The 16,667-nt window shown below is 45.1% G+C and overlaps 1 protein-coding gene across 9 annotated transcripts in view; it reads right to left on the reverse strand.

The window, feature by feature from the left end:
* The window catches only part of PLCH2 (phospholipase C eta 2), a 308,320-nt gene that overhangs the window by 78,822 nt on the left and 212,831 nt on the right, over positions 1-16,667 (reverse strand). For all 9 annotated transcript variants that reach the window (XM_048518901.1, XM_048518904.1, XM_048518902.1 and 6 more), the window contains one exon: positions 6,437-6,607. In XM_048518901.1, the coding sequence (XP_048374858.1) occupies positions 6,437-6,607 (171 nt within the window). The remainder of the gene's footprint in view (positions 1-6,436; positions 6,608-16,667) is intronic.

The following is a 16,667-nucleotide window of genomic DNA, read 5'->3' on the forward strand; positions in this document are numbered from 1 at the left end:
AGACGGGGCTGGCTAATGGAGAAAAAAAACAAGTCCCATCAAGCTTCATCGGGCTATCTATGGCGGAACGCAAAACACTGATTTGGGTTTTCCCAGTCAGCTTCATTCCCGAGCGGCGTCAGGTCTCCGGCAATCTGCCAATGGCAAGACTACCCCCCCATTTGATCCGGGCTGTCAAGAAACGAGTTTGCAAAAGTCCAAGGTACCCAGCAGAGGAGAAAAATCGGTTGGGGTAATTGTTTGGGAGCCCCCAGGAATACACTGAAGAAGTCTATTAATTTTATTATTGGTGCTAAGGAAACAGCCATGCCCTTGAGGGATGCGTTACAGAAAATGAAGGAGGGGATTGTGTGGGGTTATGCTTGTTTCCACATTGGGGATGCCCAGTTTATCAGGCCTGAGAGGATGTCTGTTCGGCATCTCAAGAGCCAAGCTGCATTCTAGGCCAGTGGTGGCGAACCTATGGCACGGGTGCCAGAGGTGGCACTCAGAGCCCTCGCCAAGTAGGCAACATTACTGTGCACAGAGTTCGTCATGTGATAATAGTGTAGTTATTTCAGGGAGATTATTAGCATTAAACCTAAGACCTAGTTTTGGGGAAGCAGTGTTAAGCTCTGTTAAACCCTACTGATTTTCATGGGAAGAATTAAAGCACGATCCTTTACCTGGGAGTAAGCTAGGTTGCTGGCAATGGGGTTGCTTCTGAGTAAACCCTCCTAGGGTCGTGATTCACCTGTTCAAAGCGTTCCACAGTTGCTTCAAAGCAAAGCCACCGACTACCACCACTCCCAAGTAACGTGTGCCTTGGAGCTAACCGCTTTTTTTTCTATACTGGAAAACCTCAGTATTCAGGTTAAATTGCCATGTTGGCACTTTGCGATAAATAAGTGAGTTTTGGGTTGCAGTTTGGGCACTCGGTCTCGGAAAGGGTCGCCATCACTGTTCTAGGCTGAAGCTCAGAGGAGGAGGAGTTTGGATGCATACCCCCACCTTCCTCTTCTGTAAGGAAACTCTAGGTGGCTTACAAGCTCCATTCCCTTCCTCTCCCCACAACAGACGCCTTGTGAGGCAGGTGGGGATGAGAGAGTTCTGAAGAACTGTGACTAGCCCAAGGTCACCCAGCTGGAATGCAGGAGTTCAGAAACACATCTGGTTCACCAGATAAGCCTCTGCCAACTCAGGTGGAGGAGTGGGGAATCAAACCCGGTTCTCCAGATTAGAATCCACCTGCTCTTAGCCACTACACCATGCTGGCTCTTTAGTTTAAAAGGTTTCAGATAGGAGTTGTTGGGTATGTTCCTCCATGCAAAACAAAAAGCCTATCCCTCCTTCAGAAAAGTAGTATCTCAGCGAGAAGGGTTCTAGCTAGTTTTCTATGTGCAGGGATTTCTTTTTCTTTCTTTCTTTTCAGTGGAGGAGTATAAAGTGATATAGCCCAGAGACAGACTGGCCACCTCAATATGAGTAAATAAAAGCCAAATGCTGAAGTACAAACAAGGTAAATATACAAAACAAAAAGCATTATACCAAGCTACAGGACAAATAAACTGTATGCTAACCAAAGTTCACTCCCAAATACTGATATTCAAACAGTGTGCAATGAACCAACATAAATGGCTCCAAAACTATACTCCAATCTGAGAGTCCAACATGAGAAGCGGTGAGCCTCCAAATGCATCTCCAAATGCTGTGTCGCATACAAGAATCCAATCAGGAAAAAAGGGGTAGATGCAACAGTCATGTATCACAGATCGTGAGATGAGAAACCAGATCCATAGTGGAAACACAGATATGGGGGATCACAACCAAGTGAAGAGGCAATACGTATAAAGAACAGAGGGCAAGAATATGAGGGGAATACAATATGTTGCTTGCTGGATACATTCATATCCCTTTGGACGGATCCTACCCACAACTCAGGGCTGGTTGTGTTTACTACTTGACACCCAGGGAGTAAAGTTGGGGTATTTCCCCAACAAAGGAGGGGGAAGGGAAGCCACCAGACTTTTTGATTATCTACGCCGACCAAACTGTGCAACAAGAGTTCATTACCCCCTCCCCGCTCGACATCAGTGGGATCAATAGCCCAGCGACACGGAAATCAAAGCTAACTCATTTAGAGGGACAGCACGCACAAAGATGAGAATCTCATCTCTGCAAAGGACACATTTTGCAACCTCCAGTGAACCATGAAAAAAAAAACCAGACAGAAAGTTAACTACACAAAAGAGCAGGCAGGGAAATGTCTCTCATGGTCTTCCTGCATTAGGGACTTAAACTTACACATAGCTAGCCTGGTGTAGTGGTTATAGTGTCACAGTAGGATCTGGGATACAGGTTTGAATCCGTACTCTGCTATGGAAGCCTGCTAGTTGAGCTTGGGCCAGTCATACCTAATCTACCTTGCACGGTTATTGTGAGAAAAAAAATGGAGGAGGAGGAGGAGGAGAGGAGGAGGAGGAGGAGTTGGGATTTATATTCCTCTTTCTCTCCTGTAAGGAGACTCAAGGTGGCTTACAAGCTCCTTTCCCTTTCTCTCTCCACAACAGACACCTTGTGAGATAGGTGGGGCTGAGAGAGTTCAGAGAGAACTGTGACTAGCCCAGCAGGAATGTAGGAGTGCAGAAACACATCTGTTTCACCAGATAAGCCTCTGCCACTCAGGTGGAGGAATGGGGAATCAAACCCGGTTCTCCAGATTAGAATCCACCTTCCCTTAACCACTATACCATGCTGGCCGTAAGCCACGTTGGGTACCCTTTCCTGGGGGAATATAAATTAAGCCAATTAATAAATATAAGATACAGATAATCGAATCGAATAGACTTGCCCTACCTGATTCTACAGAGTGGTATAGTGGTTAAAGTGTCAGAATCGGATATGGGAGACATATCCACTCTGCCACAGAAACCTGCTAGGTGACCTTGGGTCAGTCACACATTTTCAAACCAGCCTACCTCACGGGGTTGTTGTGAGGATAAAATGGAGTGGGAAAGACTCAGGTAAGCCCCTTTGGACACCACTGGGGAGAGGAGCTGGGTATAAATGAAACAGAATGAACAAAAATAAAATAAATAGTCAGGGTTGCTTGTGCTCATTCAGCTGTTTGAAAAAGTCCTCTGAACATGCTCAGATTCTATTATGACAACTGGATTTATGGGTTCCAAAATGACCTGCTGGTACTGCTAAAACAGGTATTGCTGCTAATCCCTAGCAGTTCCGGTTTTCAAAGTCAATGCTGAACCTAGCATAGCCCATCAAAAAAAAGTTTTTGTCTCACTTGTGGATAAAGCCAGTTCATCTCATCCATGATCCTATTTTCAACAGTCTCAATGGAACATCAAATCATTCCAGGAAGCCCACAAGCTGGGCAAGAATATAGCACCACCCTTCAACACTGCACGTCTTCCAGCACCTTCATAGGGGCAACAAATCCAAAAATCCAAACTTCACATACATGCTACAGGGATCAGTGCTATCAGTCACAGACCAGGAAAGGGATTTAGGCATCTTAGTGGATAGTTCCATGGGAATGTCAACTCAATGCATGGCAGCTGTAAAAAAGGCAAACTCTATGCTGGGGATCATTAGGAAAGGAATTGAGAATAAAACTGCAAAGATTGTCATGCCCTTATATAAAGCAGTGGTGCGACCGCACTTGGAGTACTGTGTCCAGTTCTGGTCGCCGCATCTCAAAAAGGATATTGAGGAGATAGAAAAAGTGCAGAGAAGGGCAACAAGGATGATTGAGGGACTGGAGCACCTTCCCTATGAGGAGAGACTGGAGCACCTTCCCTATGAGGAGAGGCTGCAGCGTTTGGGACTCTTTAGTTTGGAGAGGAGGCGGCTAAGGGGGGATATGATTGAAGTCTACAAAATTATGCATGGGGTAGAAAATGTTGACAGAGAGAAATTTTTCTCTCTTTCTCACAATACTAGAACCAGGAGGCATTCATTGAAAATGCTGGGGGGAAGAATTAGGACTAATAAAAGGAAACACTTCTTCATGCAACGTGTGATTGGTGTTTGGAATATGCTGCCACAGGAGGGGGTGATGGCCACTAACCTGGATAGCTTTAAAAGGGGCTTGGACAGATTTATGGAGAAGTCGATTTATGGCTACCAATCTTGATCCCCCTTGATCTGAGATTGCAAATGCCTTAACAGACCAGGTGATCGGGAGCAACAGCCGCAGAAGGCCATTGCTTTCACCTCCTACATGTGAGCTCCCCAAGGCACCTGGTGGGCCACTGCGAGTAGCAGAGAGCTGGACTAGATGGACTTTGGTCTGATCCAGCTGGCTTGTTCTTATGTTCTTATGTTCTCACCTGGTATTCAAAAAGTACAGTAATTTGGACATGGAGACTCCATCTAGCTAGCCTATTTAAATTCACACACACCTTTAAGCCAGCCAAGCCAGCTGCATCTTGTGGCTACTAGCTCCGTAAACTACATTTTGGACTTATTCTCCACATGTCGAGAAGAGAAGGGTCCTATTTTTAAACAAATGTACTTAAGTAACGCTGCCCTGAACTCTCACATTTTTTAAACCAACGAATGAATGAATGACAAATGACTTCCCAGACTTTTCCAGATGTCGATTTAAATGCAAAAGAGCAAAACACTTAGCAGTCTTCGCAGCTCAGTATGTGGGACTGGGAAAGTTGGGGTGGGGAGAGACGAAATCTGCCAGTTAATTTTTGCCAGAGGGAAAACAGCGGTGTGTGTTTGCTTTTGATGAAAGCTCTCTATAAACCCATCAGGAAAACAAGATCTGGGCCATTTAATCGGCAGCAAACATTGCTTAAGTTTAAATGGGGGCAGCGCAAAAGGCATGAGAACCTCACTTCATCATTGTTCAGACCTTGTGGCACCTGGTTAACCAGGTAATATGGAGCACACCTGAGCAGCAGAGGCATGCACAATTCACCGTTCAGTTCATGACACGCACATAACTCCAGGGCATATATGTCAGACTCAGTATTTATTAGGGAGAAGAACTGAAATTAGGAGTAAAAGGATGCAAATATCTCTGGTTTTATTAGTGTATTAAGAATAATGCTTGCCATTAGCTTCCAATGTGGAACGAAAGCTCCATTACAAAGGGCTGTCTAATAGAGTATAAATAGAAGCACAACAGGTTTTTACTTTGAGGCAAACCTTACTATTCTGTGGAAAGTGCCATCAAGCCCCAGTTGACTTATGGCAACCCCATTTAGCTAAGCACTAAAAGCATTGTGAAGATATAAGAGGAAGCCACACTGGTTCTAGGGTTATTTTTCCCTCTTCCCCACAATCTTTCCTGCAATCAGAACAGACTTATCTAGCAGCTTATCTTTACAGGCAAGAAAAATATTTAGGAAACCTCAAGGAAGAAATTAATACTTCATGGTATTTTACAGAGACAGGGATGACCAGAATAAAGGGTTATAGTTGCAAAGTGGCAGGGGAAATTATCATCCTCAGTGGCATTTTTGGAAGGGAGGGATGGACAGAGGGAGGGCGGGAGGGCGATGTAATTGATTGGTTTGCCCACACATCAACATTTGCTCCAGATGACTTTATCCTTGAAGTTCTAAGACAAAATCCCACCAGGACTTGGTTTTTCCAGCACATGATCTTGCTGTCAGCCTAATGTTCTTAATTCCTGACAAGGTTGTCTGAGAGAATACAAAGACAAGCAGAACATCCTCAGAAATATGCAAGCACAGAATGCCACAGAAGAGAAGTTGTTTGAAGCAAGAGATGAAGATTCTAATTTTTTCTATGCATGGCTTTTGGCCTTGTTTAAAGGGGCAGGATGCCTGGGCTATAAAGTTGTGCTAGAAAGACAAAAATCTCACTTGCCCCTGCCCCCTTCACTCCATTTTCAAGCACTATCAAAATTGCACAGCAATTTAAAAAAAAAAACCTTCCAGATGATTTATATATTTGTCCGCAAATACTTGGACAAGTTCCCAGATCTTCAGAGGTGACTTTGTTTTCATAGGAGATGCTCACTTTCGCTAAGCATTTCATGTAAAAGCAAAAAAAAAATCACACTGAGAACAGAGGAGACACTGGAAAGGTCACTTTGAAGTGGCATTTGGGTCTATTATTGTCAAAGGGGGGGATCAGAACCAAAAAGGAGTGTGTAGTACAATCCTATGCATGTTCAACTCTGAAATATTCTGCCTTTTCCAGGAAAGGAGCTATCTGTAGAAACAGGACAAAAAGAAGAATGTAAAAAAAAACCCATTCGGTTCAGATATATGCACAAGAGGAGGGATAATGAAGGTGTTTCAAAGTCAAGGGGTTGACCAGCTTGCTAGGTGTCTCTTCCAGCTTCTTTTTAGAGGTGTTGTTGGGAAGTGGCAGTGAAAAAAGCGGAGAAGATCAATTAACCACCAGGGACCTTCTGCTCACAAACTGGCCAGAAGAGGCCCCAGATGCTTACCTTTTGCTCTGCTTCAAGGAAGCGTTTTAGGTCATCGATATCCAGGTAGTCCTTGTGGTTGCTGTAGCTGAGCATGAGAAGATAGAGGTCCCGTCGGGTTGACATCATCTTGTAGAAGGCACAGAACTCGTCGAAGTCCAGAGTCCCTTGGTTGTCATCCGTATCTGCCTCCTGGGGACCCAGAACAAGGTAGTGATTAGAAGATTTTCTTCCCCAAAAGCCACATAAACAGTTGGCCCAAAGTTTCAGTGCAAGTTCGACGTTCATACCGTCCAACCATTCACAGATGAACATAGGGAGACTCTTTATGTCCCTATTGTGCCAAGAACCACTGATAACTCATACTTTTATTTATTTATTTATTTATTTATTTATTTATTTATTTATTTATTTATTTATTTATTTATTTATTTACATTTCTACCCTGCCATATCTCAATGACTCAAGGCAGCTTACAATAAAAACAATCCAAAAAATACAATGCATTATGCACACAGCTCTCCTCTGCTTGCCATTTGTTAAAGAACGTAGTGGTTAAAGTGTTGGACTAGGGCAGGGGTGGGCAACCTATGGTGCTCTAGATATTAATGGACTACAGTTCCCATCAGCCGCTGCAGCATGGCCAATTGGCCATGCTGGCAGGGGCTGATGGGAATTTGAACATCTGGAGCACCATAGGTTGGCTACCACTAGACTAGGGGCTGGGAGACCCAGGTTCAAATGTCAGCTGGCTCATGGGAGCTCACTGCATAACCCTGGACCAACCACATGCTTCAGCCTAATCTACCTCACAGGGTTCTTGCTGTGAGGATAAAATGGAGGAGTAGAATAAGAAAATAGTTTGGATTTGTACCCCATTTTTCTCTCCTCTAAGAGACTCTATGTGGCTTATAAGCTCCTTTCCCTTCCTCTTTCCACAACAGACACTTTGTAAGGTAGGTGGGGCTGCAAATGTTCTGAAGAACCATGACTAGCCAAGATCACTCAGCAGGCTTCATGTGTAGGAGCAGGGAAACACATTCAGTTATCCAGATAAGAGTCGGCCTCTCAGATGGAGGACTGGGGAATCAACTCCGGTTCTCCAGATTAGAGTCCACTGCTCAACCACTCCACCACACTGAGAATGGTATAAGGTTTCTTAGGAGTTCTCCCCTCCGAAATGCCCACCAGATGCATACTCGCTGAGCTTCATCAATTTTTTACATTCTGACCGTAGCTCAGTTTATATCTCCAAAAAGGCAAAAACAAGGAGACAATCAAGACAGTGCTTTGCCTGGGACAGGTACCCCCAAATCAGAAAAACTCCTACATTATCAGGATAATGTAGGCAATTCAGGACACTGAGTCAAGGTTGTAGTCATTCAATAGTAAGGGGAAAGTCACTCTGTGCATACTCAGAGACTCGAATTTGGCCTTCTGGACAGATTGGGAGGAGGTCAGACCTGGCTGCAGTACGTCTCCATGCAAACTGCCATAAACTGGCCCAGACCTACTACTAAAAGCCTTCAGAATCCTTTTATCCCAGTTCTGCTTTATCTTGCCGCTAATTAAAAAGAAGCCCATTCATCAACTCTGAATCTGAGTCTGACTTCATAAAAGAGAGACCGTCTTTCTATTGTGGCATTTCCCAGCTGTTCTTTGATGTGTCAGCCGGGATCAGTCCTATTGTAACGAGAAGCAGGTTTCTTGGCAGAGCGACAGACCCTTCTTAATCAAACTCCATTATGATCGCAGAACGCAGGAGTTCGGTTGTGCCTGTCTAATATGCTGTGCAAATCAATGGGCATTAGCAGATTTCTCCCTGCACCCTACAACAACATTTAGCTACCTCTGATGAGTACTTCCCTCCCACTTCCCACTGATCATTGATCCACCAGCTCTTGATTGCAAAGCATCCGATTCTGTTTTCAGTTTTGCCATTATGCAAAGTTTCACACTCCATTAGCATCTGCCGGCGTTTAATAGCGAAACAGCTCCGACATGCGAAAGCTTTTCTGATGTCCCCTGAAACACACAAAGAGCTCTCACTTATGTAACCAATAAGCATCATTAAACACAAGAGCTTCCCGTTGCCCCTTCTCACCAACTGCCAATTTTCTCTCGTTTGCAAAATTAAAGCAACTTGCTGTTTTGTTGACTAACGTGTCCTGAACCTAAAGAGAAGCCGGAAAGCTGGACTCAAAATCACCGGTATTGTTTCTTCATGTCAAGGCAGTGACCCAGTTAGGGATGCTTCCAAACCTAACACAAATTTCTGCTCAGATTTTGGAATTCTGAACTGTCTGGTTTCGTTTCCAGAGAGGAAACTATGCATCTAGAACCCTTTACTGTGCTAATGCATATTGCTCCCCAGATTTTGGAATTCTGAGCTGCATGTCCTTGTTTCCAAAGAGGAACCAACGCATCTAGAACCTGCCACTGTGCTAATGCACATTTTTCCCTGGATTCTGGAATTCTAAACTACTACTTTATTTCCAAAGGGAACCTCGGCATCTAAAGAAGTCCATGGAATCCAAGCAAGGTTTGCCCCAGTTAGTACTTGGATAGGAGATAGCCAAGGAATTCCAGGGTTGCTATTAAGAGTTGTGGTCTGGCGGATCTTGCTCCTAACGTTTTGCCTGCATCTGTGGCTGGCATCTTCAGAGGTGTATCACAGAGGGAAGTCTGTTAGAGTGTGTAACAAACTTCCCTCTGTGATACATCTCTGAAGATGCCAACCACAGATGCAGGCGAAACGTTAGGGACAAGATCCACCAGACCATGGCTACGCAGCCTGGAAAACCCACCAGAACCAGTTGAATCCAGCCGTGAAAGCCTTCGACAATACATTGCTATTAAGAGACAGGTAATGCCAAGTTACCTGTGTTTGCCTCCTGTCTTGAAAACTCTATGGGAATCACCACAGGTTGGCTGCAACGTGGAAAGCAGATTACACCACAGATACGTCACCTATGATTAAACCTCTTTCCCACACAAAACAGATGCTCTGTCACTGAGCCCTGATCTATCCCTAACACAAAGGAATGTGTTTGGTCTCATTATTACAAAACTGATATCAAGGATCATGCAGAGGCGAGAACCCCAGTGAGAAACATCACATAGTCAGTTGTTCAGAACATCTCAATCAATGCATCCCCCGATCTCAAGAAGCCCTTAGAACATGAAAATAGCTCATAAAAATGCTTCAGATCTACAAAATCATCTCACTGCTGAGGGAGCAGAGGCCTGTGATGCAACACAGAAAGCCCTGCAGAGTCGATCAACGTGAAATGCAGTGATTTGCAGGTATAATGAAAAAATAAGCCAGCCAGCCAGAACTGAGAGAGCTCCCCCAATCCAAAGCAAAGGGGTAATTTCAACACAGCTTCAGCAGTTCACTTGGAAGCTTGCTTTTCTGAAGTTTCAATTAAAATCCAAGTGGCTGTTTTTGAGAAGAGGAGCAAGAGTGAGAAAAGTCAAGCACCAAAGCACTAGAGGATTAAGATCTCCACTCCAGGGCCCAGCACTTCAATTGCTTTCTCAGACAAAACACTGAGATGCACTTGGAGCCAAGTGGTAGGGTGTTGACGTCTGAATTAAGGCAGGCACACTTGTGATGCCAAAGAGAAGACAGCCCAGTTGGAAGAGCAGCAGTCCTCTGTTGGCAGTCTTTGCCCACTGGCTGCATATACCCATAATGCACAGTGCACCAGATGCAGAGCTTTCCCACGGCCCATTCCAACCTAAGGCCTGCAAAGAAGATGTTGGTTGCTTGTCTTGCTTGCTTCGCAAGGTCAGCAGCTGCTTAGAAGATTCCGTGCTGCCCAGCTTCCTCCAGGCAATTCTTGTGGATAAGGCTGCCGATCCAGCAATCGGGCCCTCAGACAATCTGTAGCCTCAGCACCTCAAGAGTTGGTACTTGCACCGAGGACTACCTTTCTCTTTTTATAAAAGCAGCAGTACCATAAAAGCAGTCTCAACTGCTTTCCCTGGAAAATTCTGTTAGGCTAATGAATCAGCACCATGGACAGCAGCTCATAAGGGTCACGAACTACTACAGGGGTAGGGAACCTGCGGCTCTCCAGATGTTCAGGAACTACAATTCCCATCAGCCCCTACCAGCATGGCCAATTGGCCATGCTGACAGAGGCTGATGGGAATTGTAGTTCCTGAACATCTGGAGAGCCGCAGGTTCCCTACCCCTGAACTACTACATTCTAAAGACCACTGCCAAGTCCCAACAAGACTGAATTGTTTTGGCGGACTGAAGAGTTACCAAAGGTTGGCCATTGATCCATATAAATCCAATATGATTACCTTTGGCTAGTATCAGTTCCCTAAGTGTCTCAGGTGAGATCCTTTGAGAGATGTCTTTCCATACATAATGTACATGCTGTCAGGCAGTCAGTGCCTTTTATTAGCATAAAACAACATAATGTAAAATAGTTAAGTATAAATGCACATGCTGTGTCATTCAGAAGAAAAAGAAGAAGAAGAAGAAGAAGAAGAAGAAGAAGAAGAAGAAGAAGAAGAAGAAGAAGAAGAAGAAGAAGAGTTGGATTTATATCCCCCTTTCTCTCCTGAAGGAGACCCAAAGGGGCTTACAAACTCTTTTCCCTTCCCCCCTCGCAACGAACACCCTGTGATGGGGCTGAGAGAGCTGCAAAGAACTGTGACAAGCCCAAAGTCACCAACCTGGCATGCGTTGGAGAGCACAAGCTAATCTAGTTCCCCAGATAAGCCTCCACAGCTCATGTTGCAGAGCGGGGAATCAAACCCGGTTCTCCAGATTAGAGTGCACCTGCTCTTAACCACTACACCACACTGAGTGGATGGCAGGCAAGGTAGGGGGACGGGAAGGCAGCGTAAGAACACTTGTGCACAACATTTGCAATATAATTGTAGAATGATTTCAGGTGGTGGATGAAAAGCAAATTATCGCCTACATTATTAAAACTGTCGTTCCAGGGCACTGCTAGCGACTGGCAATCAAATTGTGAATTTGTGATTCAAGTGGAATCCCACATCAGTCGCTTAAACCATTAAAGACTGGCCGACAAATGCAAGAAGAACTCAAATGGGAACGAAGTGGAATAAATGCTCATTTTTTGGAGCCAAGCACCCTTAGATTTATGTTTTTTTAAAATTCATATCTTTCCCTTCCACTCAATGGCTAGCACTAACTGAAATCAATTCAGAATCTGTCTTTGGGGCCTGTGCCTGCATTTAAAAGACATCGACTGCTCGGCATGCTTCTCTCATATTTTTTGTTTTCATTAATTCTCGGTCTGTCCTGATGCAATCAAGAGGTGGTTAATTATTAGAAGGGTTCCCATATATCATTTCAGTTTTTCACTTCTCTAGCTCAGCTGCTGACTTCTGCTATTCATTCCCTTGGAGTCAAACCACAATGCACTTCCAAATTAACCATCTGGTCACCAGTGCTTAGTAGATAACCAAAGAGCAGGTGGATTCTAATCTGGAGAACTGGGTTTGATCTCCTACTCCTCCACCTGAGTGGCAGAGGCTTATCTAGTGAACCAGGTTTGTTTCCGCACTCCTACATTCCTGCTGGGTGACCTTGGGCTAGTCACAGTTCTCTCTCAGCCCCACCAGGGAGAGGAAGGGAAAGGAGCTTGTAAACCACCTTGAGTCTCCTTACAGGAGAGAAAAGGGGGGTATAAATCCAAACTTCTTCTTCTCCTCCTCTTCCTCTCTTTCTCTCCTCCTCCTCCTCCTCCTCCTCCTCCTCCTCCTCCTCCTCCTCCTCCTCCTCCTCCTCCTCTAAGTTCATGAAGGTAGGCCCAGTGCTCCTATATTCTCCTGGCTCCAGTGGCTTACTGCAAGAGGCCAAGAGGAATATACCAGATTTCTTCCTTGATCTTGGAATTCCAAATCACCTGGCCTGATTCCCAGAAGTGTAACCAACACATCCAGCATCGTCAGCTGCCCCATTTCCTTTTTTATCTGGTTATTGGATTTTATTTTACCTTCCAAACCACTAGCCATCAATTTGTTTATTTTTTATTTTAAAATTTCCAAATGTTGTGTAGAACAGTATACACGTAGATTGCATAGCAGCCTTCGTTTCTCCTCCTGTCTTACAGACTTGCATGTGCACATTGTGATGCCCCCTATCGTCAGGGTCCTTCCTCCTGCTCCACTTGGGGCAGCTGGGTCCAGTTCACAATGTTCCTTGTAGGCCTCAGTAATAAGGGAAGACTCACTCGCTGCCTGTCCCTCTAAGCTTGATAGGTTTCCCAGCTCAGCAGGCACTGTCAGCCCAAACCACCCTCATCGGCCTGCGCTGTCCTTCCCCCTTTTATCCCCCTCCCCAGACTCTTGCCGTCCAACCAGGGCCTCTGGGACTGGGCCAAGCTTGCCCTTCCTAAGGCAGGGGATCAGATTCAGGTTAGTGTTCCATTGCGTTCTATGGGACGAACTAGGATTAGGGCTATGGTCCGTGTCAGGTTCAGAGTCAAAGTTAGGGTTCGGGTGACTATTAATGAATATTTTTTTCCAAAAACAGAAGTTAGGGTTAGGATTAAGACTGAGGCAGGGGATCGGATTCAGGTTAGTGTTTAATTGTGTTCTACGGGATGAACTAGGATTAATGGCTATGGTCCGTGTCAGGTTCAGAGTCAAAGTTAGGGTTTGGGTGGAAATTTATTACTGATTTTTTCCCCAAAAACAGAATTTAGGGTTATGGTTTAGTTTAAGGCAGGGGATCGCATTCAGGTTAGTGTTGTATTGCGTTCTAGGGGACAAACTAGGTTTAGGCCTATGATCGGTGTCAGGTTCAGAGTCAAAGTTCAGGTTCAGAGTCAGAGTGAAGGTCTCACCCCATATGTCCCAGGTAGGCCTCTGCGGTTGGCAGAGGCCAATTTACTGGTGGTCCCTGGGCCCTCCATGATGCGACTGGCCTCTTCCCAGGCCAGGGCTTTTACGGCCCTGGCACCTGCCTGGTGGAACACTCTTCCTCCAGCTGTCCGGGCCCTGCGGGACCTTGGTGAATTCCGCAGGGCCTGTAAAACAGTTTTGTTCCACTGGGCTTTTGGTGAGGCTGGTCGCGGATTCCCCCTCTGGGATGCCCCTGTGTTGCGTGCCATTCCATCATCGGCACACCCAATATAACATCTAATCTACACTGCTACCCTCGCCCGGCATTGGGTTCGGGCGCCACACTTTTATAATTTTGTTATAATCTTGTTGTACCGTATTGCACTGTATTGATGCTGCTAGTTTTATGAATTTTGTGAATTGTTTTAACTTGATGTAATTTATTTTATTCTGTGTACTGTTGTTTTTGCCTATTGTATGTAATACTGTTTCTGGCCTGGTGTACACCACCCAGAGCCCTTTTGGGGTGGGCGGTTTAGAAATTCGATATATAAATAAATAAATAAAATAAAGTTAGCGTTTGGGTGACCATTTATTATTGAATATTTTTTTCCCAAAAACATAAATTAGGGTTAGGGTTAAGTCTAAGGGGGATTGGATTCAGGTTAGTGTTGCATTGCATTCTAGGGGACAAACTAGGTTTAGACCTATGATCTGTGTGAGGTTCAGAGACAACGTTAGGGTTCAGGTGACAATTTATGACCGATTTTTTTTCCAAAAACAGAAGTTAGGGTTAATTCTAAGGCAAGGGATTGGATTCAGGTTGGTATTGGATTGCGTTCTAGGGGACATGCTAGGTTTAGGGTATGATGACCAGACGTCCCGCTTTTGGCGGGACAGTCCTGCCTTAAAACAATTTGTCCCGCATCCCACGGGGTTTTTGAATCATCCCGATTTTTGGAAGGCTGCCGCACTGCCTTCTGGGGCTCTCGATGCCGCGCCCAGCGCGGAGGCACTGCCTTCTGGGGTGCTCCCGTTTCTGACCTGTCACAGGGTGGAAACAGGAGGCATGAAGAATGATGTGCTCCTGTGATACCGCTCCCTTCCAGGTCCCGGTTTACAAATTCTGTTTTTTAGTTTAGGGCTATGGTCCATGTCAGGTTCAGAGTCACAGTTAGGGTTTCGGTGAAAATTTATTACTGATTTTTTTCCCCCAAAAACAGAATTTAAAGTTATGGTTTAGTCTAGGGGCTCTTTCTTCTGTCAGTCTAGTCTTAACTCCATTTCCCTCAAGACCTCCCTGTGGTCCCACCCTCTTTCCCCACCTGATGTTGAGACCTGTGCTCGCCTCCACCCCAGCCGCCCCAAGAAGCACTGGGAAGCAGCTGTGAGGCTCTGGCTTCATCCCAAGCCGTCACAGGACAAACATTAATCATTCACTACACTATGATTCAGAAACAGATGTCTTAATGGGTTTTTATGTATGGTATTTCACCTAACCATAGGAGTACGTGTTCCATCAGCACGACATGTCACAACACAAATTGTGATACAACCATGCATATAATAGCATCAAGATCACAGCTTTACAGCTACCGTTTTTACTGCTTCTTTTCCTGGTGCTATTTATACGCAATGTTGACTCCTGCAGATTGCACACTTTTAAAAAATATTTAATCCGCATGCTGTTGCAACACAGCCTGATGTGCCATTCTACTAGGAGAGAAGCTAGATACACATTACCAAAATAAAATAGATTTGGCTTCAAAGGAACAGATTATTTAATAGAAAGACAACAAATTTTATGAACATTTGCATCTGCTTTGGTTAAGTAGTTAGCTTCTGGTATACTTGCCTGCTCCCTGGAATTCTTTCTTCTTCTTCCCCTTTCCCTCATGTGTATAAATGTGTGTATATCCCAGGGGCGTAACGAGGCAGCCCTGTGCAAACTGTAGCCCTGGGCAAAACCTGAGTTGGATGCCCCCCCCCCCCCATGGGCGGCCACTCCACCATGACCAAATTTTTTTTGAACCAGGACATTGGTGCCTGCAGGGGGTGCATTTTTAGACATATCAGCACCATATCATCAGGAGACTGTCCTTATGCTACTCCCCAAGTTTGGTGAGGTTTGGTTCAAGGAGTCCAAAGTTATGGACTCCCAAAGGAGGTGCCCCATCTCCCATTGTTTCCAATGGGAGCTAATAGGAGATGGGGGGCTACAGTTTTGAGGGTCCATACCTATGGACCCCCAGAACCAAACTGCACCAAACCTTGGGGGTGCTATCATGACAGTCTCCAGATGATACCCTGAAATTTTGGTGCTGATACATCCAAGAATGCCCTCCCTGCAAGAACATTCTGAAATTTGCCCAAGAATCTTTGTTCTGGATTGAGTTTTCTGCATTGCTGTCAATGGGGGTTGCAGGCTGGGGGGGCACATTTTTGAAGGCACAGTCTCAAAACTTTCAGGACCTCATTAGGAGACTGCCCTAATGATTCCCCCCAAGTTTGGTGCAGTTTGGTTCAGGGGGGCCAAAGTTATGGACCCTCAAAACTGTAGCCCCCATCTCCTATTAGCTCCCATTGGAAACAATGGGGGATAGGGGCACCCCCTTTGGGAGTCCATAACTTTGGACTCCCTGAACCAAACCTCACCAAACTTGGGGGGTCACATAAGGACACTCCCTTGATGATACGCTGAAAATTTGGTGCCGCTAGCCTAAAAACTGCGCCCCCTGCAGGCCAAAAATGGAAAACCACTAAAATGCCCAAAAACGAACCCAGCATTTTGATGCCCCCCACAAGGTGATGCCCTGGGCAGCTGCCCACCTTGCCCAATGGGCATTACGCCAGTGGTATATCTTTTATACTTTTGTGTGTATATCCCTTATACTTCCTGTTTGTCTCCTTTTGATATGTCCCTGGGATGCCAACTGGACTGATTTGTGCACATATGCACTGGAAAGATTATATTTCCTAAAAAGGAGGTGATTTTTGTCATGTAGTTATGGCAGGGGAAAGCATTATTATTGGGGGATTTTTGTTTGGGGGGGAGGGGTGTAGGATGAACGAATGTAAAGGGAAAGAAAACAAAGCATCCTCCATTTCCAAAATCAATTTTAGAAAGTCTCCAGTCTCCCAAGATTCAAGGTAGTCTGGAAGAAAGTATCCCAAGAAGTTGTGGAAAAACGAAGGAAAGGAATGGTTGGTAGTTTTATTGATTGCCCTCTTGCTTCCCATTTGTTCAGTGGCTGAGTTATCAAGATGGAAGCTCCTGTTTAGATTAAGCTGTGTGAGAACTAAGCGAATTAATAAATATGTATTTTTGGCATTACTGCTAAACTATACATTTCACAACATACCATCAGTCCCCTGTGTCTTGTGTACAAGCAACTGTTTTAAACTTCTGAGC

The sequence above is a fragment of the Sphaerodactylus townsendi genome, linkage group LG16 (assembly GCF_021028975.2).
Source record: "Sphaerodactylus townsendi isolate TG3544 linkage group LG16, MPM_Stown_v2.3, whole genome shotgun sequence".
Lineage (NCBI taxonomy): Eukaryota > Metazoa > Chordata > Lepidosauria > Squamata > Sphaerodactylidae > Sphaerodactylus > Sphaerodactylus townsendi.